At 39.9% G+C, this 24,277-nt stretch overlaps 3 protein-coding genes and 1 pseudogene across 5 annotated transcripts; 3 read left to right on the top strand and 1 right to left on the bottom strand.

Annotated features, from left to right (window-relative positions):
• Positions 1 to 4,517: 4,517 nt before the first annotated feature.
• LOC110764545 (uncharacterized) lies at positions 4,518 to 8,348 on the top strand. Of its 2 annotated transcripts, XM_088251563.1 has the most exons (6): positions 4,518 to 5,281; positions 5,379 to 5,528; positions 5,674 to 5,793; positions 6,504 to 6,545; positions 6,720 to 7,270; positions 7,521 to 8,348. In XM_088251563.1, exons 1-6 carry the CDS (start codon positions 4,648 to 4,650, stop codon positions 8,157 to 8,159), a joined length of 2,136 nt encoding a protein of 711 aa, XP_088107689.1. In that variant the 5' UTR covers positions 4,518 to 4,647; the 3' UTR covers positions 8,160 to 8,348. The 2 variants fall into 2 exon arrangements, with proteins under 2 accessions (XP_088107689.1, XP_021823225.2); XM_021967533.2 differs by lacking the exon at positions 6,504 to 6,545.
• Positions 8,349 to 11,072: 2,724 nt separating this feature from the next.
• LOC110764543 (uncharacterized) lies at positions 11,073 to 14,354 on the top strand (annotated as a pseudogene). Its single transcript, XR_015835344.1, has 5 exons — positions 11,073 to 11,720; positions 11,813 to 11,956; positions 12,043 to 12,126; positions 12,712 to 13,466; positions 13,615 to 14,354. The product of XR_015835344.1 is annotated as an uncharacterized LOC110764543 (transcript).
• Positions 14,355 to 14,561: 207 nt separating this feature from the next.
• Positions 14,562 to 15,227, bottom strand: LOC110764530 (transcription repressor). Its single transcript, XM_021967521.2, has one exon. It carries the CDS (start codon positions 15,220 to 15,222, stop codon positions 14,695 to 14,697), a length of 528 nt encoding a protein of 175 aa, XP_021823213.1. The 5' UTR covers positions 15,223 to 15,227; the 3' UTR covers positions 14,562 to 14,694.
• Positions 15,228 to 16,761: 1,534 nt separating this feature from the next.
• LOC110764532 (pyrophosphate--fructose 6-phosphate 1-phosphotransferase subunit beta) lies at positions 16,762 to 21,838 on the top strand. The gene is made up of 16 exons (XM_021967524.2): positions 16,762 to 17,061; positions 17,401 to 17,562; positions 17,653 to 17,774; positions 18,021 to 18,074; positions 18,166 to 18,272; positions 18,481 to 18,586; positions 18,940 to 19,003; positions 19,247 to 19,335; positions 19,545 to 19,676; positions 19,839 to 20,009; positions 20,098 to 20,213; positions 20,438 to 20,549; positions 20,703 to 20,787; positions 21,053 to 21,097; positions 21,236 to 21,304; positions 21,456 to 21,838. Exons 1-16 carry the CDS (start codon positions 16,866 to 16,868, stop codon positions 21,530 to 21,532), a joined length of 1,707 nt encoding a protein of 568 aa, XP_021823216.2. The 5' UTR covers positions 16,762 to 16,865; the 3' UTR covers positions 21,533 to 21,838.
• The last annotated feature ends 2,439 nt before the right edge of the window (positions 21,839 to 24,277 follow it).

Here is a 24,277-nt window from a genome sequence, read left to right as displayed (position 1 = left end):
CCCTAGCACAGATTCAATGTGTTTCGACTCTGCCCAAAAGCGACCGGTCGCCCAAATCGTGCTGTGACGTTTTCTTACGTGTTTTCAACTGTGTTTTCGAGGGCTATCGCTTTCCACAAGATTTCAGAGGCTTAGTGGGTCACTTCTGAGGTAAAAGAGGGTTGACTACCTGCTGGATAGTTGGGAGAGCACTCATTGCCAATTGTTTGTCTTGCTTTGAAGGATTCACTCTCCATTTTCTGGTGTAGTGGAAGGTGGCTGAAGTGGGAGTTGTTTACTTGCATGATCTGATCTTTAGTCTAAGTGGGAGACTAAAAGAAGGAACGTGAATGACAAGATGGTGCCTTATCTTGTGTCCATTGGCTTGTGTAGGTAATGGGATGAAGTAAGATAACACAAGGGAGAAAACAAGTTGAATAAGAGGAAGTGGCTGAAGCAGAAACAAAGTGTGGTTAATCTCAAGGTGGTCAAGTAGCTGGGTGCTATTGTGTTCAAAGGAGGTTAACTCACCAAGGGAGAACGTGAGGGAGAGCAATCAGTTCAAGTTAGGAGCTGAGTTGGGGTCTTGAGAGTCTAGACACCAAAGGGGGAAACACCAAGGGTTGTGAGAGTGTTCACAAGTGCATCAAAGTGTTGAGCAAGGGGTGTGAGAGAAACGAGAGCTTGGAGAGAGAATAGAGTTCTAAGGGGGTTTTTCTGTGTAAAACCAAAGTTGTAACTTATTCTTTCATGAAGTGAATTTCTCAAGGGGATCACCAAGAGGATGTAGGCAATTGCTGAACCTCTATAAATTCTTGTGTCACTTTATGCTTGGTTGTTGTCTCAAGAGTGTGTGTGTGATTCATCCATCATTGTGTGTGTCACAAAGTCCATCAACAACAAGATCATTAGGGGAGTGAGTGAAAGTGTTTGTCCATTTTTCACAACAAGTGGTATCAGAGTTGTGTTGGAGCAGCAATTGCTAGTGTGTTGAAGATGGCAAGTGACAAGGAAGCTGAAGGTGGAAGTAGCTCTATGCATCAGAGGCTACCACAATCTGTCAGCATGAAGGTGGAGTTGAAGCCTTTCACAGGGAAGGAGAACTTCACACTTTGGCAAAGGAGGATGAAGTCAGCCCTTACACAACAAAATCTCAGTGTTGTCTTGGAAGGCAAAGAGAAGAAGCCGGTTACCATGACAGATGCGGAGTGGGGTGTGCTAGATGAGTTGGCTAGAGGAGCCATCGAGAACTTCATCTCCGATGAGGTGCTCATCAACGTGATGAAGGACACAGCGCAGCAAACATGGGAGAAGCTCGAAGAGATGTTTGCAGGGAAGTCGCTGACCAACAAGCTCTTCCTCAAGGAGGAACTCCTAAATCTTCGGATGGCGGAGGAAGGAAATCTAATGGAGCATTTGAGCAGCTTCAATAGATGTGTTGCTGACTTGCAAAGAATGGATGTGTTGTATAATACGGAGGATAAGGCACTCATGTTACTAACATCCTTGCCTCCGTCTTATAAGCATTTCCGAACTACACTTATGTTCGGGAAGAGTACTTTGAATTTTGAGGAGGTGGTGCAAGATGTGATGTCGCATCACAGGATGTCTCAACGTTCGGAGGAGAACTCTCAAGATGCTGGTTTGTTCGCAAGGAGTCGTTCAAGCAAGCAAGAAGGCAAGGGCAGCAAAAGGAATACTAAGTCCAAGGACAATGAAGGGTGCTTCGAGTGTGGATCTATGGATCATTGGAGACGAGATTGTCCGGTATGGAAGGAGAAGCTGAACAAGATGAAGAAAGCTGGAAGTTCAGCCCACGTGTGTGATGAGGACACATGTGATGAACTCTTGACGGTTACGGATGAAAGTAACGGGGAAGTCATGGCAAGTTCTTCGTGTAAGAATTCTTCTTCAAGTTGGATTTTAGATTCCGGGTGCTCATATCATGTGTGTGCAAATAAGTTGATGTTTGACACATATGAGGATAAGGATGCATGCAAGATTATGTTGGGAGACAAAACTACATGTGAAGTTTTGGGCATAGGGACTGTGAAGATCAAGTTGCAAGGTGGTGAAGTTTGGACTCTTAGTGAGGTAAGGTTTGTACCTGCACTAAGAACGAATCTAGTCTCTCTTGGTTCTTTGGATAGAGAAGGTTGTTCTTACAAGGCCAAAGGAGGGAAGCTCATGGTCACACAAGGTTCTGTGGTGGTTATGAGAGGGGAGATTCAACCAAACAACACATACAAGCTTTTGAGTGGTGCAGAGATTTGTACCAAGGAAAAGCAAGCAACAAGTCTTAATGTCAAGGAGCCGGTCCAACATAATGTAGCTGCAAGTGTGCTCAAGAGAAGTTGGGCAAGGAAGGTTAGTCAAGGTTGTATGACTAACGGTTCATCATCAAAGGTGCTTGATTTCAAAGCTGCAGAAAGTGAAGTCAAGATAAGAAATGATGGGGAGGATGTTGTTGAAGAGAAGCTTCTTGCCAAGGTGGTCATGGAAGGGACTCCATTTGAGGTGGAGCTTGACACAAGGGCTGAAGAAGGAGGGCAACAACAACAAACTCACAAAGGGGTTCTACTTGAGGTGGAGTCATCATCAATTGCAAGGTCCGGGCCCAAGGAATCCATCAAACCTTCCCTAGGTTTTGGATGGATGGACCAAGAAGATCCAACCACATTTCGGAGTGCTATAGGGAGCATGAAGCGGGAAAGTTGGAGAAGTGCATTGATGAAAAGAAATGTGTTCTTAAATCCAAGAGCAAGAGGTGCTAAATGGGGATTTAGTGAACAAAGGTTTGGTATGTGGTTTGCATATCAAGGGAAGTCCAAGATTCAAGGTTCCAAGGAGGCAAGGAGCAATGAATTTGGCAAGGGGGAACTCTTTTCTGCACAAGAGGTCCATGTTACTCAAGTTTAGGCTTGGGTGGAGCACCTTCCACCAAAGGTGCATTGAGGCAAGAGGTGTATTGCCATGGTGGAGCTCTTGGAAATTACTAGAACGGTTTCTAAGAGGTTGAAGAGGTTCTAGAAGTCAACAATGGTTCACGGGGTGATTAATGGTTCGCCAAGGTGGAGATTGTTGGAAATTTGACTCACATTAAGGTTGCAAGTGATGGAGGCAGCGACCGGTCGCAAGGTTTGGGCGACCGGTCGTTTTGAAGCAGGTTCAATGTCTGAATCGAAAATGACGAGCGACCGGTCGCCAGCTATTTGCGACCGGTCGCCCTAGCACAGATTCAATGTGTTTCGACTCTGCCCAAAAGCGACCGGTCGCCAGTTCCTGGCGACCGGTCGCCCAAATCGTGCTGTGACGTTTTCTTACGTGTTTTCAACTGTGTTTTCGAGGGCTATCGCTTTCCACAAGATTTCAGAGGCTTAGTGGGTCACTTCTGAGGTAAAAGAGGGTTGACTACCTGCTGGATAGTTGGGAGAGCACTCATTGCCAATTGTTTGTCTTGCTTTGAAAGATTCACTCTCCATTTTCTGGTGTAGTGGAAGGTGGCTGAAGTGGGAGTTGTTTACTTGCATGATCTGATCTTTAGTCTAAGTGGGAGACTAAAGGAAGGAACGTGGATGACAAGATGGTGCCTTATCTTGTGTCCATTGGCTTGTGTAGGTAATGGGATGAAGTAAGATAACACAAGGGAGAAAACAAGTTGAATAAGAGGAAGTGGCTGAAGCAGAAACAAAGTGTGGTTAATCTCAAGGTGGTCAAGTAGCTGGGTGCTATTGTGTTCAAATGAGGTTAACTCACCAAGGGAGAACGTGAGGGAGAGCAATCAGTTCAAGTTAGGAGCTGAGTTGGGGTCTTGAGAGTCTAGACACCAAAGGGGGAAACACCAAGGGTTGTGAGAGTGTTCACAAGTGCATCAAAGTGTTGAGCAAGGGGTGTGAGAGAAAAGAGAGCTTGGAGAGAGAATAGAGTTCTAAGGGGGTTTTTCTGTGTAAAACCAAAGTTGTAACTTATTCTTTCATGAAGTGAATTTCTCAAGGGGATCACCAAGAGGATGTAGGCAATTGCTGAACCTCTATAAATTCTTGTGTCACTTTATGCTTGGTTGTTGTCTCAAGAGTGTGTGTGTGATTCATCCATCATTGTGTGTGTCACAAAGTCCATCAACAACAAGATCATTAGGGGAGTGAGTGAAAGTGTTTGTCCATTTTTCACAACATGGCAACAGTGGAAAAGTATCTTGTAATAGGATTACACCCTCTGAGAATTGATTCCACACCATTAATAATACCAAGAACAATTTCCGTTTGTCTGATTGATTGAGTCCTTTCTCACTTTTCTCTCATCGCTTGCCTTGTGCGAATGCAATTCTATTATTTATATCTGTCAAAGTTTACAGATAATAATATTCCTACACTTTAATCACCTAACGGTATCTGATCCTCTATGGCTCCCCCGATTTCTCCTCCTCCTGTGAAATGAAAGCCATGAATTAGTAATAATGGCTGTGTCCACGCAATCCCACGCAACACAATTATATTCTTGATTCTACTCATTATTCTTTGAATGAAACAGAGGAAATACTCCAATTGTCGGAGAGTCCTCTTTTGTTTCCTGCTATATATTCAGTCGCACAATAGGAAGCTAGATAGCATGCACATTGTTAATTTCTCGTACAAGTAGGAGCAGCTAGCCACACAGCATCACGAAAAGATGGGCTACTGGAAAACGGAAGCAGTTTTTAAAAACGAGAACGAGGGAAAGAGTCCAAGTAAAATTGAAGTGCTGGAAAAACCTTATGATCAGGCTATGGTGAATGACTGGAAAGGCATGCAGGAATACTACAAGAAACATCCACAAGAATTGAAAAGTCCGATGACGCTGGAAGGAGACACTGCATTGCACATTGCAGCTTCCTGCTGCAGCGAAGAACTGGCCAAACAAGTCCTTGAATTCTTGATTAACTTACTGCCAAGCTGTGATGAAAAATGCAAGGCCTTAAGGCATCCGAATAACCACGGCAACAACGTTCTCCACGAGGTGGCTGTGTCCGGCAATCTGAAGGCAGCTGAGTTCTTAGTGAGCAACTTCAATAAGCCGGCGCCTGCAGAAGAAATCACCACAACTAGTAGTAGTGATGATGACAATTGTAAACTGCCTCTGCTAGAGCTTCGGAACAATTTAGGAGAATCGCCAGTGTACAGGGCTGCTGCTCTTGGTCACCCTCAACTGGTCCAGTTTTTTGCTGACAAACTGGAGAAGGAGAATCCGGGGAATCTTCAGAGGCACTTCCACCGAAATGATGAAAAGTCCATTCTTCATATCGCAGTCATTGCCCAACAATTTGGTCTCTCTCTCTCTCTCTCAATTAATCAATTAATTAATATTCAACTTACTACACATGCACGTTAATAGATACTGCTCTTTTGGCTTCCAATATGCAGAGACTGCTCTTTGGTTGCAGAGGAAGTACCCATTTCTTGCACCTAAAAGGGAAGAAAAGGGATTGACAAGCCTTCAATTGCTATCCCAAATGCCAACTGCCTTCGAACCAGAATTTCAACAAAGCAAATGGAAGATGCTCATTTATCATTGTATTATTGCTAAGCCTTGCATTAATTAATTAATTACACTATATGAGTTAACAGACGCTCAAGTTCTATGACATGCATATATATATATATATATATATATATATATATATATATATATATATATTAATTCTTGTTATACATGCAGGCCTTCCTGTTGGAGATCTGGTCACACCAAATCACAAGGATAATGATGCCGTCAAGGATGATGTGGAGAACTGCTTGTGTAGCGAGCATCCCCAATCCATCTGTCGGAAGAAGCTTGCAGGTAATCAAAATAATTTGTAAATCTAATTAATTGTCAACCGGAGATGTTGAACTACTAACTTACACACACACACCACACACACACACACACACATATATATATATATATTCTCTTATCCGGATGTGCACACGTTATTATTGTGCGGATGCTATTGTAAACAGATAGGAAAGCAAGGAAGGGTGGTACAAAATACATGGCTTCCGCACAATAATAATGTCCGGATGTTCACATAGGAGAATTTATGTATATATATATAGAAAAACAAAAATGCTCAAAATGCCAGGATCAACAACGCAGCTTCTCAATGCTCAAGCAGCAAAATGTTCTCACATAAACTCAGAAAGAATAGAGAGAAAAAAGCTGAAGCAACCTCACAGATGAGTTCACACTCAAAGATAAAAAGTTTTGCTACAACACTCATTACAAAATAGAGACAACGTCTCTTTGAGAGACATAGAGACTTTTCAGCAAAAAGAGAAAAGTTGCCTAGAGACATCAACATGCCTCATAATACAAAATTAGCTCATTGAGCCAATAAACAAAGCATATCTAGCCTACAAGATGCTCTCATGCTCAAAATGGATAAAATATAAAACTTGGCTTTGGATTCCTTTGGCTTGGTTTAACTTTCAACAATATATATATGTATAATGTATGTACAAGTTTAATGTAGCTAGGATCCTGATGAAGTTGCATGCATAAAATTTCAGTTATTCTGAAGTACACTTCCATGTGGAACTTCCTTGCTAAAGGTTTGTTTAGTTTCTGGCCTAATTTATACTTGATGGTGCATATATATGTTCGCCAAGATATGGATGCATGCTTGCTTAATTATACCCCTTCAATAATTAATTTCTCTTTCATTTGATTCTCTTATACATTATCTTATCGTGTATAATCTTGACGGTGATCATCGTGATGGATAGAAATTGGCATAATCAAAAAGATCTGGAAGGACAAGAGAAATCAAAATTCTCTAGAGGAACTTGTCGGCTTGTTCGTCAAGGAAGACCATTCATGGCAGAATTCTAATAAAGCAGAAGACAAGACCATTGATCTGGGGGCCGTAGGGGTAAATGTTAGTAATAATGAAGGAGATGAAAAAGGAAATGGTTCTGCAGTATCAAACAAATCCAAGAAGCAGTATCTTTATAACTATACCCCATTGCTCATAGCAACTATCACTGGAATTGCGCCTATTGTTAAAGAGATACTTAAGCAGCATCCTCAGGCAGCTGAGCACGTTAGCCATGAGGAACAGAACATTTTGCATCTGGCCATTAAGCACCGTCGAAAAGAGATCCTTAATATTTTCAAAAACAAGCCAACAATAAAGTATAGGTTGAATGCGAGGATTGACCATAAAGGCAACAGCATATTGCACCAAGCTGCAGATAGGAGTTACTACTCTGTAGCAATGTCTCAAAAATTAATTGGTCCAGCCATGCAATTGCAAGAAGAGTTGCGTTGGATGTTGGTGAGTTCCCTTTTATATTCATAAGTACTTAATTACACATTTCTTCTCTGAGGTTAAGGACGGACTGACAATATAGTATCGATCACATGTCAATAACAAAACGTATGTCTTTAAAAAACAAACTTCATGCACTGAGAGTTCCTGTAAATATATACTGGCCGGGCTTAGACTTATATATGTTCTCAGACAAATGCTTATGTTACTAGCTAGTCCGTCGGTCAACTTGATAAATGTATGTTCTTGTTTCCAGCGTGTGAAAAAGATAGCGCCACGGCATTACATCATGCACCACAACAAGGAGGGTCAGACAGCGGAGGAGCTGTTCAATGATCAGCATAATAAGCTTCTGGAGTCGGCACAACAATGGATAAAAGACACAGCTGCGTCATGCTCAACCGTGGCGGTGCTGGTGGCCACTGTGGTCTTTGCAGCCGCCTACACCATTCCTGGGGGTACCGAACCAAATGGCCTTCCTGTTTACCATGATTCTCCTCTCTTCTGGCTCTTCACCTGCATGGACGTCTTGGCCATCGCCTGCTCATTGTCTTCAGTAGCCTTTTTCCTCTCTATCCTCTCCTCTCCCCTTGAGTACCCGTTTTTCTGTCACGGTCTTCCCCGCAAGCTCATGATCGGGTTCACCTTGCTCTTCTTGTCAATGGCAGCCACCATGCTCGCCTTCGCTGCTACCATTTTGCTTGTGATTCGTATTGAGAAGAAATGGACTAAGTCTCTGCTTTACTCTATTGCCTTTTTTCCAGTCCCTCTATTTGGCTTGTTGCAATTTCCAATGTTCCAGTCTTTCAAAGATATATATCGGAAAATTACCAAGATTTTCCGCCCCTTTCTCGGCTTTCCGAAGAGGGTGTGTGGTAAGGACAAGGCGAACTGAATCACAAAGCTAGCATGAAGCAGTATGATTTGTACAATTTTAATGTGTCTTCAATCTTCATTCCCAATTAATATGGACAATAAGAAGAATATTGAAGAGGCTTGTCATTAATTGTATGCTAATAAAGATTCAGTATCATGCTTCCGTTTGATTTGCTTTGTGATTTGGGTTTATATATACACATTTGTATCTGCTGGTTAAGGTGTCTAATGTTTATTCAGCATATAAGACTTGCTTCTATGCCTTTAATTTCTTGGGAACAGGAGAACTGGAGACCTCAAGTGCTATTAAATGTTATTAACCACTTGAGCAAGCTACCGTAAACAAACAAAATTATTTCATGAACCTCATTTCATTTGTATGCTTAACATAATTAAAGAACGCCAAAAAAATATTTTTAAAATTGGAGGCTGCAACTGCAACACAGAACCCTGCATGTCTCTGTTGAAGATGGACCAGCTTCTTTCTCTATTGCTGCCTGGAATTGGAGGCCTTCGCTCTTGGACGTGAATTAAGTTGGAGCTTTTTGAAGGAAAATTTGTGCAACACTAATCATTTATCCACAATTGGCAAGTGGGCTAAGTTCCCGAGGACAAACATGTCTAATTTTAGGGTAATGCTAGGCTTACCACATGTTTTTTTTTTTTTTTTTGGTCTGAACCACGAGGTGGTCCTAGATGAGCCCCAACTATGGGTGGCACCTTTAAGCCTTAACCACAACCCAGACTAATCCCCGCTCACACCGGGTCGGCCCGTAAGGGGTAAAGTGCTGGCCAAAGTGGTGACTCTGTACAAGAGCAGGGATCGAACCCATGACCTCTCTTAAGGAATGAGAGTGCCGAACCACTCACACCAACCACCTTGGTTGGCTTACCACATTTTTCAAACCACATTGTATACCACATCTCTAATAGAAGTGGAGCCCACCAATACAATGGGGCCCACCTCTATTAGAGAGGTGATATACAATGTGGTATGAAAAATGTGGTAAGCCTAGCATTTTCCCTAATGTTATGCATGCATTTCTTGAGCATAGCGTGAGACGGATGAAAGGGGATAGCTGTAGTTATGTTGTTACTACCAAATTCGAATACTGTAACAATTGTAAGAACACCTCAACAGCCATTTGGGAATATTATCAATAAATATTATATTATAATAATATAGGTATACAACATAGTTTATTTTTTCCCTTTTAAGATAATAGTATCAATAAATATCCACTTATATTATAACACGTGTACAAGATGCACCACATGCCCGTAATCTCTCTATCACAACCCCATCTAAGGTGTAAAAAAATAAAAATAAATAAACCCACAAGTTAAATGCAGCTTTCTTAATTTCATTGCAAAAGGACATCCATGTGCTGCACACACTCGTTTACAGAATCTACAATTCTAAACTAATTAACTAAGCAAAGGTAGATCCCTATACGGATCGATCAAGCATACAGATGGATAGTAAACCTTAAGGCCCCGTTTGGTTCACGGAATGAATTTGACGAATTTCCCAAGAGATGGGAAATTGAAGATTCCTTTCCTACATGTGGTAATGCTGGGAAAGTGACCGAGAGATATCACTTTATTTCATTTCCAATGTTTGTTTTGAGTAGGAATAGAAAACAAAGTTTGTATAAATTTTCAATTATACCCATATTAAATCAAATAAAAAAAGAATGCATTTAATGATATATTGTAATTCTAAATTGTCGATAGGGACAAAATGGTCATGAAAAATGTTCATTTAATATTGGCTCCTTTTCCCAAAGTTTCCCACGAGGAGGGAAAACAAAACCCAAATTAGGAGGATGGCTTCACTTTCCCCCCTACTTTCCCATGGGCCAAGCAACGATTTCTCATACCTGGACTTACCAAACATGGAAAAACAATTGATTTCTCATCCTCAAGTCTCCTTTCCCATGAACCAAACGGGGCCTAATATTATTCAATGTATGCTTTACATTTTCCAACTTTACTAGTTAATTAATTAAGCAAAGTATATATATTTATACATATCCAAGTTTACAATATTCCTTTAGAAAAGTCTTGATTGTCATCATCACACCACACGTGGTACTATTAATCTAGGGATCCCGAGCCTTTGTATTTATAATCTACACATTTACCCGCATTTCACTTCATCTTTATTTTGTTGCAATAATCTAACGATCTATAACATGACACTTCAATTATTGTAAAATTTTATTTTATTTTATGAGATCCATATATTTTTTGAAGAGCCTAAAGTGCACTTTTGCCCTTCCATTTAAATTAAAAAGTTTAAAGTATGGTGTAATATTAACAAGGCTTGGGATAGTTACAAAAATATCGGTGTCAATTTCATGGATCTATGTATGTTGTAATATTAACAAGGCTTATTTATTGTAGTGCCCTCGAAACTATGGTCAAATCCTATATTGTCCTCTTGAAGTCAAAATGGCCCACTTTGCACCCTTACCAAGATTCGATGTTCCACTTTGCCTCATGCCGTCATCTCCATTCATAATTCTGTTTGTTTCGAAAATGTGGCATGGGTGTTTTTTGTCTTTTTACCTTAAGTGATGAGTATCATGTGCAAGGCCCACTTTTCTTTTAATCCTCCATTTCTACCTGCTCCCATTGTAGAGGTTCATGAAAACGAGTGACATCAAGGACGTCACCCCGTGCAAGTCACTTCAAGATCCTGCGGGGAGACATTCTTGTGGCGCACACACTCGGTTCACAGAATTTACAATCGGAAACCAATTAAATCAGCAAAGGCAGATTCGGATCGGTCAAGCATACAGATAGATAGTAAACCTTATGCTTTTATACATTATGCTTTTATATTTTTCAACTTCTGTTAGTGTACAATATTCCTCTACAATGTAAGTAAAGCGAAAGTAGGAAAGTTCTTGTGCAAGAAGGAGCATCTAGCCTATAGCTATAAAACAAAGCGAAAACCACCACACAGCAGGAGAAGGTAGAGCTGGCTGGAGTACCCAGAGATGGCACACAAAAACAAGTATTGGAATACAGTAGAGGTTCTTCATAAGGATGAAAAGGGAGCAAATAAAATTGAAGAATTGAAACTTCCTTATGCTCTAGCCATGGAGAATGACTGGGAAGGCATGAAGAAATACTACAAGGACCATCCGCAAATATTGGATCATCCATTGACGGCGGACGATGACACTGCATTGCACATTGCAGCTTCCTGCTGCAGCAAATCACTGGGCAAACACGTCCTTGAATTCTTGATTAATTTACTGCCTTCTGATGATAAATGCAGGGCCTTGAGGCGTCCGAATAAACACGCGGGTGGCAGCAGAGTTCTTACTGAGCAAATTCAATAAGCCTCCTGCTAGTAGTAATGATGATGAGAATTGGCATCTGCTAGAGATTCGGAACAATTTAGGAGAGTCGCCAATTTACAGGGCAGCTGCTCTTGGTCACACTGACATGGTCCAGTTTTTTGCTGACAAACTCAAGAAGGAGAATCCAGACAATCTTCTGAGGCACTTCCACCGAAATGATAGAATGTCCATTCTTCATATCGCAGTCACTGGCCAACATTTTGGTCTTTCTCTTTCACTCTCGATTAATCAATATATATGCACATTAATTAATAGATATATATAGTACTCATTTTTTGGCTTCCAATATATGCAGAGACTGCTCATTGGTTGCAGAAGAACTACAAATTTCTTGCACAAAGAAAGGAAGGTGAAGGATTGACAAGCCTTCAATTGCTAGCCCAAATGCCAACTGCCTTAGATCCAGTATTTCAACAAAGCAAATGGAAGATGCTCATTTATCATTAATTAATTACAGTATATATAAGTTAACAGATGCTCAAGTTCTATGACATGCATATATATTAATTCTTGTTGTACATGCAGGCCTTCCTGTTGGAGATCTAGTCACACCAAATCACAAGGATAATGATGTCGTCAAGGATGATGTGGAGAGAACCATGAGATGTGGTGTGGTGGTAGCTCACCTCATTCCTTAACCATGAGGTTGGGGGTTCGATCCCCGCCCATGAGAATGGAGGGCATTTTGTGGCCAGCCGTTTACCTCCATTGGGAGAGCTCCCGCGGCGAAAGGGATTAGTCACTACTGTCGGCGGTGTATACCCTTGGGTCTCCCCTAAAAAAAAAAGGATGATGTGGAGAGCCGCTTGGGTTGCGCGAGCGACCAGCCTCCCCAATCCATCCATCCGAAGAAGCTTGCAGGTAATCAAAATCATTTGTAAATCTAATTAATTGTCAACCGGATATGTTGAACTACTAACTACTAACTACTAACTTATATAATATAGCTAGGATCCTGATGAAGTTGCATGCATAAAATTTCAGTTATTCTGAACGTGTACACTTCCATGTGGAACTTCCTTACTAAAGGTTTGTTTAGTTTCTGGCCTAATTTATACTTGATGATGCATATATATATGTTCGCCAAGATATGTCTGCATGCTTGCTTAATTATACCCCTTCAATTAATTTCTCTTTCATTTGATTCTCTTATACATTAACTAATCGTGTGCCGATCTTTACCGTGATGGATAGAAAATGGCATAATCTATAAGATCTGGAAGGACAAGAAAAATAAAAATTATCTGAAGGAAGTCATCCGTTTGCTCGTGGAGGAAGACTATTCGTGGCAGGATTCGACACCAGCAGAAGACAAGACGATTTCTCTGCGGTCAGAGGAAAATCATAATAATAATAATAATAATGGTGAGTGTGATGGAGGAGATCAAGAAGGAAAGGGTTCCGCAGAACCAACCAAGCCTATGGGGCAGATCCTTTTGCTGGTTGAGAAACTCATCCCTTTGCTCGCCGAGAAAGGTTATTCGTGCCAGAATACTAAACAAGCAAAAGACGAGACGACTGTGGTGCCAGTGGAACATGGAGGATATAAAAAAGGAAAGGGTTCTGCAGGACCAACCAAATCTAAGAAGCAGAAAGTTTATACCTATACCCCATTGCTTTTTTTTTTGGTCAATATACCCCATTGCTTATAGCTACATTAACAGGATTTGTGCCTATTGTTAAAGAGATACTGGCATTCTCAGGCAGCTGAGCACGGTAGCGTTGATCAACAGAACATTTTGCATCTGGCCATTAAGCACCGTCAAAAAGAGATCTTTGAGCTTATCGAAAGCAAGCCAACAATAAGGTCAAGGTTGAATGCAAGGATTGACGGTGATGGCAACACCATATTGCACCAAGCTGCAGATAGGAGCTATTACTCTATAGCAATGGCTCAGAAATTAATTGGTCCAGCCATGCAATTGCAAGTTGAGTTGCGATGGACGTTGGTGAGATCCCCGTTATATCCATACTTAAAAGAGACGGTCACGGACTCACGGACTGACAATATAGTATTGATAACTTGTAAATAACAAAAGTTGGTCTTTGAAAAGACAAACGTTGGGCTTAGACTTATATATATGTTCTTGTCTCCAGCTTGTGAAAAATATAGTACCACCTCATTACACTATGCATCGCAAACAACAGGGATCAAACAGCGGAGGAGCTGTTCAACGAGCAGCACAATGAGCTTCTGAAGTCAGCACAGCTGCACAGGAAGGGATAAAAGACACAGCTCAGTCGTGCTCAACCGTGGCAGTGCTCGTCGCCGGTGTGGTCTTTGCAGCAGCTTACGCCATTCCTGGTGATAAAGGACCAAATGACTCTCCTCTCTTCTGGATCTTCACCTGCATGGACCTCGCGGCCATCTCCTGCTCATTGTCTTCGGTGGCCTTTTTCCTCTCTATCCTCTCCTCTCCTCTTGAGTACCCATTTTTCTGTCACGGTCTTCCCCGCAAGCTCATGACCGGTTTCATCTTGCTCTTCTTGTCCATGGCAACCACCAAGCTAGCCTTCGCTGCTAGTATTTTTCTTCTGATTCGTGTCGAGAAGAAATGGACTAAGTCTCTGCTTTACTCTGTCGCCCTTTTTCCTGTCCCTCTATTTGGCCTGATGCAATTTCCTATGTATCAGTTTGTCAAAGTCATATTTGATCAAATTAACCAGAATTTCCTCTTGCCCTTCGGCCGCTTTGCCAAGAGAAAATGTGATAAGACCAAGGCAAACTGAATCACAGAGCCAGCATGAAGCGTTATATGATTTGTACAATTTTAATTTGTCTTCAATCTTCCTTCACTACTAATAAGGAATTGTCATAAATAGTATGCTAATTGAGATTCAGTATCATGCCTGTGTTTGAGTTGCGATTGTGATTTGGATTTATATATATAAATTTGTATACGTTGATTAAGGTGTGTAATGTTTGTTTTGCATTGTGCCTTTAAATTTGGTTCTTTTTCCTGCTTGGAAAGAGGAAAATCGAAGACCTCGAGTGCATAATTAAATACTACCAAGTGTTATTAACCACTTGAGCTAACCGTAATCAGACAATATTATCATGAAAATCATCTCATGACTTAAGTTACATAAGGACAACTACAATGACAAACTCTTCAATATCATCCCATAATCCTCATTTCATTTGTATGCTTAAATAATTAGCACTGTGGCCATCAATTAATGGAATTTACAGAAGAATAAATCAGAGCAAACTTCATGAAACACCTCGAGTATAATCCCATGATACTCCTCCGAATTCATGGAAACATAATAATTCAAGAGGCTGCGAAGATCCTTGGGCTCTTCAATCCGGTTCGCCATTATCATCTCCGCCACGGACTCCCTGAAATCCTCTCTTGGATCGTAAGAGCACTTTTCCATGGCAACCATCACAATGAATTTAGTTCCTCCTCCTGCTTGAAGTTGATGATGATCACCTGCTCTCTGCTTTTTTTTTTGACAATCTACAACATGTCTTGAGGCCTCCTGCCTCTCTCTAATCATTTGGTCCAATCTCTCTTGAACCATGGCATGTGACAGGCTTGATATGGAAGGGTACCTATCAGAGCTTGAGCTTTCTACCTCCTCTGAATTGGATGAAGACACACTAAGCCTGCAGCTGCAACACAGAGCCCTGCATGCTCTCTGCTGAAGCTGGACTTGCTTCTTGCTCTGCTGCTGCCTGGAACTGGAGGAGGCTTTCATTCTTGGACATGAATTAAGCTGGAGCTTTGAAGAAAAAATTTGTGACAAAATTAAATCATTTATGCACAATTGGCAAGTGGGGCAAGTTTATCATGATTGTGTCTTGTGTTTAGGACATTTAATACGTGAGTTAGTGAAAGATTACAAGGCAAATGGGGAACATTCGTTTGGTTAATTGAGCCAGTAAGTAATCATGATGTTTAAGTGGACCTTAATTAACAGTTTTCTTTATAGGGTCTCATCTCATTGGTATTAGGTGGCCTTCTTTTGAAAGTTTGGTTAATAACATGGAAAGCAGCATCTCATTGGGGTTCAAATTCCATGAAGCCTATTGATTAAAGACTGTAGTAGGTATAAAATGAGCTGAATGGAGCTTCTGTGCATATTTTTAATCTCCAATTTCTCTACTTGTTTAATGCTGCATGTTGCCTTATCCAATTATGCAGAAAATCCGACAAGGATTTTATACAGCTGGTGAGAATCTCTTTTGTGGATTCCTCCCTGTAGATTGAACACAAAGCGAGCTAGAAAGGAAAAGTGAAAATTAAATCAAATGTAAGCACAAGGTGTTTAGCATGTGATCATATTAATTTGGATTATGTACAAATGATCATATGTTTAAGTTAATCTGTATGTACAAAACCATCATTGCTGCTAACCAAGTTGTTAAATGAGTATAGCGGCACGTGTCGGTGTTGCTATGATGATCCTCATTAGTAAAGCAAAGCTAAAGCATAAACATCCTAATGATATGATATTAAAGTGATTTGTAGTAGGCTAATCATCACCACATCTTTGATTAGAGGGGTATTGCCTCCATCATCTCCATGTGTGTTAAATTATGAGTTAAGCCTTGGTAGTTGGTAGGTATTATGCCATTCTCTCTGTGTTCAATTTGCTTAATTACTGCTTAAAAATATTTTGCCTCATAAGCTAAGATTACGTAGACATGTGTTAGACCAGTCGGCCAAGACTGGGCGTCAGCTCCCTTACACCCGAATTCAATCCCCTTCTCTATAATGACGTCACTGTTGGGTTTTCATTTGAGCCCGATTTGGGTGCACTTTTGGGTTTTCATTTGTGCCCAATTTGGGAAATTATGTCCAGCCCAGTGACCTCACTGTTGGGTTTTCATTTGAGCCCAATTTGGGTGACGAAAATGTCTGAGGCAACTGGGCCTGTAATTTACCCAGTTGTTTACACAAATAATGATTTGCCACCAAGTACCCTTGATTTGAACGCAAACGAAGGATCTCGAATCCGGAATATGCCTTTTGCGTCTGGATTTCTGGCGCCCACCAACCACCAGAAGGTTAGGTATCTACCTACACGCAAAACCCGCCATCCAATATCCACTGCCCTCTAGACCACCATAACATACTATGCACCGCCTCTTCCACAAATCTCGTCCGTCCAATTCCCAAAATACCCTCGAATCGAATGGGCAACAACTAACATTCATTCAGCTCCAAGGCGGAGAATCCAAACCCCGAAAAAGACGTTCTTACCCTTTTCAACCCCTCATTTAAACACGCACACACTGTCGGGAGTCAAACACAATTGAATAGATTCACGCTTCGCTCGCAGTCACACCTAAAACTCAGAGATCTCGGAGACGCTGTCTGTGTGTGTTAGGTTTAACAATGACTCCTTCACTGGTTGCTAATGGTGGTGTCTCCGCCGGCGAGGCAGTTGCTGCGCCAGTCACCGGCCGAGTCGCCGCAGTCTACAGCGAAGTTCAGTCGAGTCGCATTGACCATAAGCTTCCTCTGCCTTCCGTGCTCACAAAGCCCTTCAAGGTCGTCGACGGACCCGCTAGCTCCGCCGCCGGCAATCCAGGTCAGTTTCTTCTTTTCATATTCTACTCCGATCTGTGAGTTTTAGTTGGTCGACCGATAGTAGCGTTTGATCTTGGTGACTTTCGACTTCGTAAGATTATAAGATTTTGCAGTTTCACCTTAGATTTAATCAGTTAGATTTAGTTGTATTGGTGAAGTTATTTTCGTTCTGTTTTTGTTTTTCTAGATATTAAAAGCACAATATTTGACGTGCAAAATAATATTTTCTTTCGGACTTTCACTTTCCTGCTGTTTCTTGGCGATCAAACAGTGGATTCTGTGTGTTCTAGTTTTTTTCTCTTCCGTATTTGACTGTTCGTTTTGTTTTTTTTTTGTTCAGATGAGATTGCAAAGCTGTTTCCGAATGTTTTCGGTCAGCCATCTGCACTGTTGGTGCCAAGTGACTTCGATTCTGCTCTACCCCAGCAGAAGTTGAAGATCGGTGTCGTTTTATCTGGAGGCCAAGCACCTGGAGGGCACAATGTGATTTCTGGAATTTTTGGTGAGTGTCTTAATGATCAATTCGATCCTTTTTGTTAAATTTCTATTGTTTTTGAATTTTGGTTGAGTTCTATCTGTGTTTTGGTGTTAGATTACTTGCAAGACCGTGCCAAAGGGAGCACATTGTATGGATTCAGGGGCGGGCCTGCTGGGATCATGAAAAACAAATACATTGAACTTAACTCCGAGTATATTTATCCCTACAGAAATCAGGTGAGAATTTTGATGTGAATCCCTTAGTTTTGTGAAGGTTCTACCTCAAGTTACTTGTTGCAAGGAGCAATTAGTATGTAACACTGTAATTGTATACGTACGTGCACATAAATCTATCATGAGGATATGCGCATCTGTATTTAGATTGTAAGCATTGTAAGTGTTGCACATGTACTTAGCTATATATGTGCAGATGCATTTTATCAAGAAAATAATGACGTAATACTCAAATTTTCTTCTTACCAGGGTGGTTTTGATATGATTTGTAGTGGAAGGGACAAGATTGAAACTCCAGAGCAGGTGACTCTTGTTTTCTTTGTGAGGAAATTCATGTTAAGTATATTTATATAACCATTGACAGCTAACAATTTTTAATGGATATGAATTTTAGTTTAAACAAGCAGAAGAAACAGCTGTGAAGCTGGATTTGGATGGCTTTGTTGTTATTGGCGGAGATGACTCCAACACAAATGCCTGCCTCCTTGCTGAAAACTTCAGGTATGTTGTGATGAATTTCTTTGGAGTGATTTTATTGGTCAGAGGAAACTTGCATTCTTCTCTGCTTGTGGCAGCCTTTTCTATCATTTGCTTGAAATTAAACCTAATGATGTGGGAATTTTCTTCTATGAGAAGAGTAGCTTAACTTTTCTTTTGATATAATTGTTTTTCTGGTTTGGTAATTTTTCTCTTTTATCTGTTAAACCAGGGGGAAGAACTTGAAAACTCGAGTGATAGGTTGCCCAAAAACCATTGATGGTGACTTGAAATGTAAAGAGGTCCCCACAAGTTTTGGGTTTGACACTGCTTGCAAGGTGACTAAAACCTTTAAAACTTTTTCTCGATGGCCATAACTACTAATATAAACTCACATTTTACACCTCCGTTTTCTATTTTTGTTCATTTTCATCTTTCCTATCACAAACATGAAAGCACCTTTAATTTATTTGCAATGACATTGCGTATATTCAACATATAATTTTTGTGTTTCTCTGGTTAATTTATATGCCTATACTTGGTGTTATTATATTATTTGTGTAATGATCAGGTTTAAATTCTTCTTGACCAACGGGAGCGCCATGAGCATTTAGATACCTTACGTGATAAATTTAGCTACCATTCATGCTGGTTCAGCATAATATTAATAGACTGTTAAAACGTTATGCAGATATATGCAGAAATGATTGGCAATGTCATGATAGATGCCCGGTCAACTGGAAAATATTATCATTGTAAGTATATAGAATTTACATCTAGTTGATAAAAATTATACATATTTATGTTTGGTACGTTAAGGTGAGATACCTGTATTATAGCTGTTATTTCAAATATGCCGGCTTATAGCTGTTATTTCAAATACGGTGTCTTATGGCATGCAGTTTAAGGGCAACATTTCCTCACCTCTCTCTCTGGCTTAGATATTTTCAAGTTCATGTATTCAGTATAAATATTTAACTGAGAGTGTATGTCTGCAGTTGTACGGCTTATGGGGCGTGCAGCCTCACACATTACATTGGAGTGTGCGCTGCAAACCCATCCAAACATTACAATTATTGGAGAAGAGGTATTGCTTTCAAAGAGCCTCTTCGATTATTCTTTGTAAATGTTGTATTATTGCTAATCATCCTCAATTGTTAAGGTTATATAAAAGAACCACATAGTGCAAATATCCAAAGAAAAGGAATGTTTTGAAATACCATATTGCAAAATAATCTATTATTGCAATGAAAAATATCCATTTGCTGTATGTATCTAACTAATATTTTCCTACAGGTTGCTGCAAAGAAGCAGACTCTGAAAAATGTCACCGACTACATTGTGAATATAATCTTGAAGCGTGCTGACCTTGGTTATAACTATGGTGTCATACTTATTCCTGAAGGTCTAATTGATTTCATTCCTGAGGTAGTATTCTTGATCTTTAATGTATTAACTTCTTCATCCTCCTCTCTTCATCTTTCTTTGTATGTTACTTAGAAATCAAATGTTCTACTGTTTCACACATACATGCACACCCAAATAACTGTGTTGACTAACATATAATGTTTGTAATCTTTCCACTTTCAGGTGCAGAACCTTATTGCTGAATTGAATGAAATTCTGGCCCATGACGTCGTAGATGAAGGTGGGCTGTGGAAAAATAAACTTACTAGTCAGTCTCTACAGCTTTTTGATTTCCTACCTGAAGCAATCCAAGAGCAACTGATGCTTGAAAGAGATCCACATGGAAATGTTCAGGTACATTTATGATTTTTCTATTTGGCTTTCACCTGTCTGGGGATTTTCTGGGCATAATCATGTTTTGTATCTTTGTTTCTACCACTAGGTAGCCAAAATAGAAACAGAGAAGATGCTTATTCAAATGGTTGAGACTGACTTGGAGAAGAGAAGGCAGGAAGGTTCATATAATGGCCAATTCAAAGGACAGTCTCACTTTTTCGGGTAATTATCTTTTGAACCTAGTGACATAATACTTTGGCTTGATGTGGATTTGTTGATTGCATGTGTGTGCATCCCATGTTTAGGGTCTGGACTCGAGGATAACAGATGCACTCACTGTGTGGATTGATCATTTTATTTTGGATACAGGTTTAGGGTTTCTGTATGAGACATATTGCTTAAGGTTTGCATCCCTGGTTAGTTCACCTGTTTCGTAATTTATGCAGGTATGAAGGAAGATGTGGTTTACCAACCAACTTTGATTCTACCTACTGCTATGCATTGGGTTATGCTGCTGGAGCACTCCTTCAGGGTGGAAAAACTGGGGTGATATCATCGGTTTGTGCCTGTATCCTATTTCTTGTTTATTCAGTCTGCCAAACCGTTTTTCTTCTATTAGTTGCTGTTGGATCCAGATTTTTATTGTCCTAATTGTATTATTTATGACTATGAGTCTTTTTATGTATGTAATATTTCGTGAGGTGTCTCCAGGTTGGGAATTTGGCTGCTCCTGTGGAGGAATGGACCGTTGGTGGGACTGCATTGACTTCATTAATGGACGTGGAGAGGAGACATGGTATAGTAACCTTTGGCTATTGTTATTATGCAGTTGTAGGTTCTTTGTCCTGGTCCTAGGCATACCAGCATACTATTCATCTCTCCAAAAATAATTATGACAATTTTCGTTGGCACTATAAATGACCTTTCTGGTCTTTTACGAAATTTCATTAGAATAGTAGTTTAGGTTTTTAGTTTTTGTCTGATGTACTTGGCTGTAACTTGGCGTTCAAGTTTCTTCAAAATTACTGGGAGATTTTCTGAATGTTGAATTTGTTTTCCAGGTAAGTTCAAGCCTGTGATCAAGAAGGCAATGGTGGAACTTGAAGGTAAAGATTTTTCTTTGAGAATATTTCTGTTCCTGCTAGTAGTAGGCATAGTGATTTAGCATATCAGGTGACAATGATCACTCTCAAATCTTGAATCAACAAACAACTTAACATGAACTATTCATAATGAATTTTCAGGTGCACCCTTCAAGAAATTTGCATCCCTGAGGAAAGATTGGGCTATCAACAATCGTTACATCAGTCCTGGTTTGTGATTCTTACCAACATTCTATGAACTTCACGATTCTTTTCTTTTTCTTTTTCTTTATTTGGTGTTGTTAACCATGTGTCGATTGTAATTTCGATTTTAGCCCTCGCTGCATTCCTCTGTAACTCATCTGAATTTTTTTCATTGCAGGTCCCATTCAATTTCATGGGCCAGCATCGAATGCTCTTAGTCACACGCTACTCTTGGAACTTGGAGTTCAAGCTTAGGCGTTTTATTAGGTCTTGGTGCAGCGTCGTTGACGTTTTGCCTTGTTTTGCTTTTGCGTAGAATAGTGGCACTTGCTTAAATTAAAGGATTGATGAACAAGAAAGTTCCACATCAATATGTGGAACTTGGGTGTGTCAGCCCAGCCCCATTTTTTCCTTTACATATTCTTTTCGCTCTTTCCCTTGCATTTTTGTGATCGACTGTGAGTTTATGAACTAATGAGTCTAGACCCAATACAACTTTTGAGATTGCAGAAAAATAAAAACTTGTGTAATGGTAGCATTAAACTATCGATTATATTTCGATCTCTTATCTTATTTGTGAATGTTGATGTTACTTCTCTATTTTTTGTATCTTATTTTTCTGGTCACTGATACCCACCACGTTATTTTACAAAAATAGTAGGGTTATGAGTAACCGAGGCCGGTAATGGTGCCAAATCATCTTAGGAAACGTAGGCTAAAATATAGATTGATCACTTTTTGACGTCATCTCGTTTATTTATTTATTTTATTTCCTAGGTTGACTCTCCCTATGATTTATACAAGCCGAAGACCGTCTAATACGGGCATGGATGTACTTGTGTGAAGAGACCAGAAAACAGAGATGAAACATGTGTTGCCGGGTAGGTTTGGGAGAGGGGGTTGAATGAGGGATTTAATTCAACTATTTAATTATTAAAAAAGTTTAACTCTAATATTTTCTATCTCTGAGTTTTTATAATGAGGGGTTACAATAAGGGAGTTCTATCTCTATCGAGCTCATTGGAAATGTTTTATGTGTGGAGAGTTGGGACCATGTAATGATATAATAATGTTTAGGTGGCACCTGCAAAAACAACAAGGGCGTAATAATAGCATATTCATGTGCGACTCTCAGGCCATGTTTACTGTTTCTTCATTTTGTTCCTTCAACAGAATATAATGAGCTGCTTTAATCTGTGTACAATTTGATACCATATATAGACTTTAAAAAATGTATGAATATTATGGTTGTACGATCATGTGGTATATCTTGTATACATGTCATGATATAAGTAAATATTTATTGATATTATTCTCTAAAAGGGAGAAAAATAAACTCTATTGCCCACCCATATTATAACACGTGTACAATAAGTACCACGTAATCATACTCTCATAGTATTCTATTCTATAATTCAATTTTACTGCAAACATCAATTCGCCTTCAATTCAAAGCCCAAGTGAAGTGCAATTTTAAATTTTACACGAAAATAGTAAAATAGTAGCTAACCATCACATCAGAAGAACCAAAAGATTAAGCAAAAAGAAAGAAGAAAACCCCAAAAAGGGAGAAACGCATGTGTGAACGGAAATAGCTTTGCTATTTTTTTGAGGTTATCAATCATGTGAGTCGAATAGTAAAACAATATTAGTCTCGTCGCATAAAGAGGACGAGTTAGCATAAGCATGGTGACAAAGTTGGGACTGGTGTGCAATAAAAACCAATAGAGTGTAAAAATCGAGGATAGCGAAGCCCAAGACCTAGTGCTATGAGCCTAGTAAGTTTTAGCCTATGAGCCACTGAACCCTCTATCCCTGGCTGCTGAGTGACTGGTTCCTGGATGTGGGTTTCTCGAGGTTTCCTAGATAAAGCATTGGGCTGTGGATGCAATAAAGCCATCCCTTTCTCTTGTTGAGGGGAGGATGAAGTGGGTGGGGGGCCACCATCTTCATCTTCTAATAACAGTTCATTCTCAACATCAAAATATAATCAAAATAAACAAAAGAAGAAAATTAAGAGAGAGAGAGAGAGAGAGAGAGAGAGAGAGACGAAGCTTTTGTCTTGTGCACTTGTTTTATGTTTGTTGTCAAATGCCCCAAGGAAGGATGGCAATATATGGGAATTACAGAGAATAATAGTTCACCTAATATCTCTAAAGCTGTAAACCCATCAAAAGCAAAAAATTAAGCAATATGGACCCTTTGATAGTCCTTATATCATGTGTTCTTGTCCTTATACAGATTACAGGCCTTCAACTTTTTTGTGATTCATGACAGCCTGGGTTCTTTTGTTTTCTTCTTTTTGGTTTTTCAATTGAGGGATAATGCTGTTAGCCCTCTTCACTCGTATATAACTCATATGCTTCACATGATTAGACTGATTATGATCTTATCTCAATGAATTAGTAATAAGAGTGGTTTTATGATAAGTCTTTAAACGGGTAATGTGAAACTCATATTGTGAGTTGTGCTTACGTCAATCGCGCGTTGCTACTATAGTATGAGCACGACACGTAGAGTTTGATAAATATGAACAAGGGTCTGTTTCGGAGGGGCCCGTTACATCGATGGAGAAGGTTGTTTTTATGCTTTTCACATGGCTCATCATTTTGTCTACAAACAAACGCCATCAACAGAAGGGGAAAAAGGAAGATCCTTTTCAGCCATTCCCAATAGCTATGCTTTTGATTCCCAGGTCCACAGGCTTCACCACCACCATTACTAGCATACAACAACTTACCCATCATCTTCCTTCTGTTATCTCATTTTGTGATTGATATGAGATCACATAACATATCCACCCAAAATATTGTTGTCATTTTGTACACCTAAACCTAATGCATCGGTTTCGATATTGCCACGACCACTCCAACCGTGTGATCTTATTTTATTCCTGTTACTTTCTGCCCATCACATGGTCAATATTGATAGTTGTTGGGAAGATTAAATTGATAAAAGTTTCTTCATTTATTTCCTGCATCGCAGTTTTTTAAAGCCGTC

The sequence above is a fragment of the Prunus avium genome, chromosome 4 (assembly GCF_965620075.1).
Source record: "Prunus avium chromosome 4, drPruAviu1.hap1.1, whole genome shotgun sequence".
NCBI lineage: Eukaryota > Viridiplantae > Streptophyta > Magnoliopsida > Rosales > Rosaceae > Prunus > Prunus avium.
This window is presented reverse-complemented; position numbering and strand designations above follow the sequence as displayed.

Coding starts and splice junctions, on each gene's coding strand:
- LOC110764532 (XM_021967524.2), top strand. CDS start 16,866: ATGACTCCTTCACTGGTTGCTAATGGTGGTGTCTCCGCCGGCGAGGCA. Junction 18,587..18,939: donor GGTTTGACACTGCTTGCAAG/GTGACTAAAACC, acceptor AACGTTATGCAG/ATATATGCAGAAATGATTGG. Junction 20,788..21,052: donor GGACGTGGAGAGGAGACATG/GTATAGTAACCT, acceptor TTTGTTTTCCAG/GTAAGTTCAAGCCTGTGATC.
- LOC110764545 (XM_088251563.1), top strand. CDS start 4,648: ATGGGCTACTGGAAAACGGAAGCAGTTTTTAAAAACGAGAACGAGGGA. Junction 5,282..5,378: donor AGTCATTGCCCAACAATTTG/GTCTCTCTCTCT, acceptor TCCAATATGCAG/AGACTGCTCTTTGGTTGCAG. Junction 5,794..6,503: donor CTGTCGGAAGAAGCTTGCAG/GTAATCAAAATA, acceptor ATAAAATTTCAG/TTATTCTGAAGTACACTTCC.
- LOC110764530 (XM_021967521.2), bottom strand. CDS start 15,222: ATGAAAGCCTCCTCCAGTTCCAGGCAGCAGCAGAGCAAGAAGCAAGTC.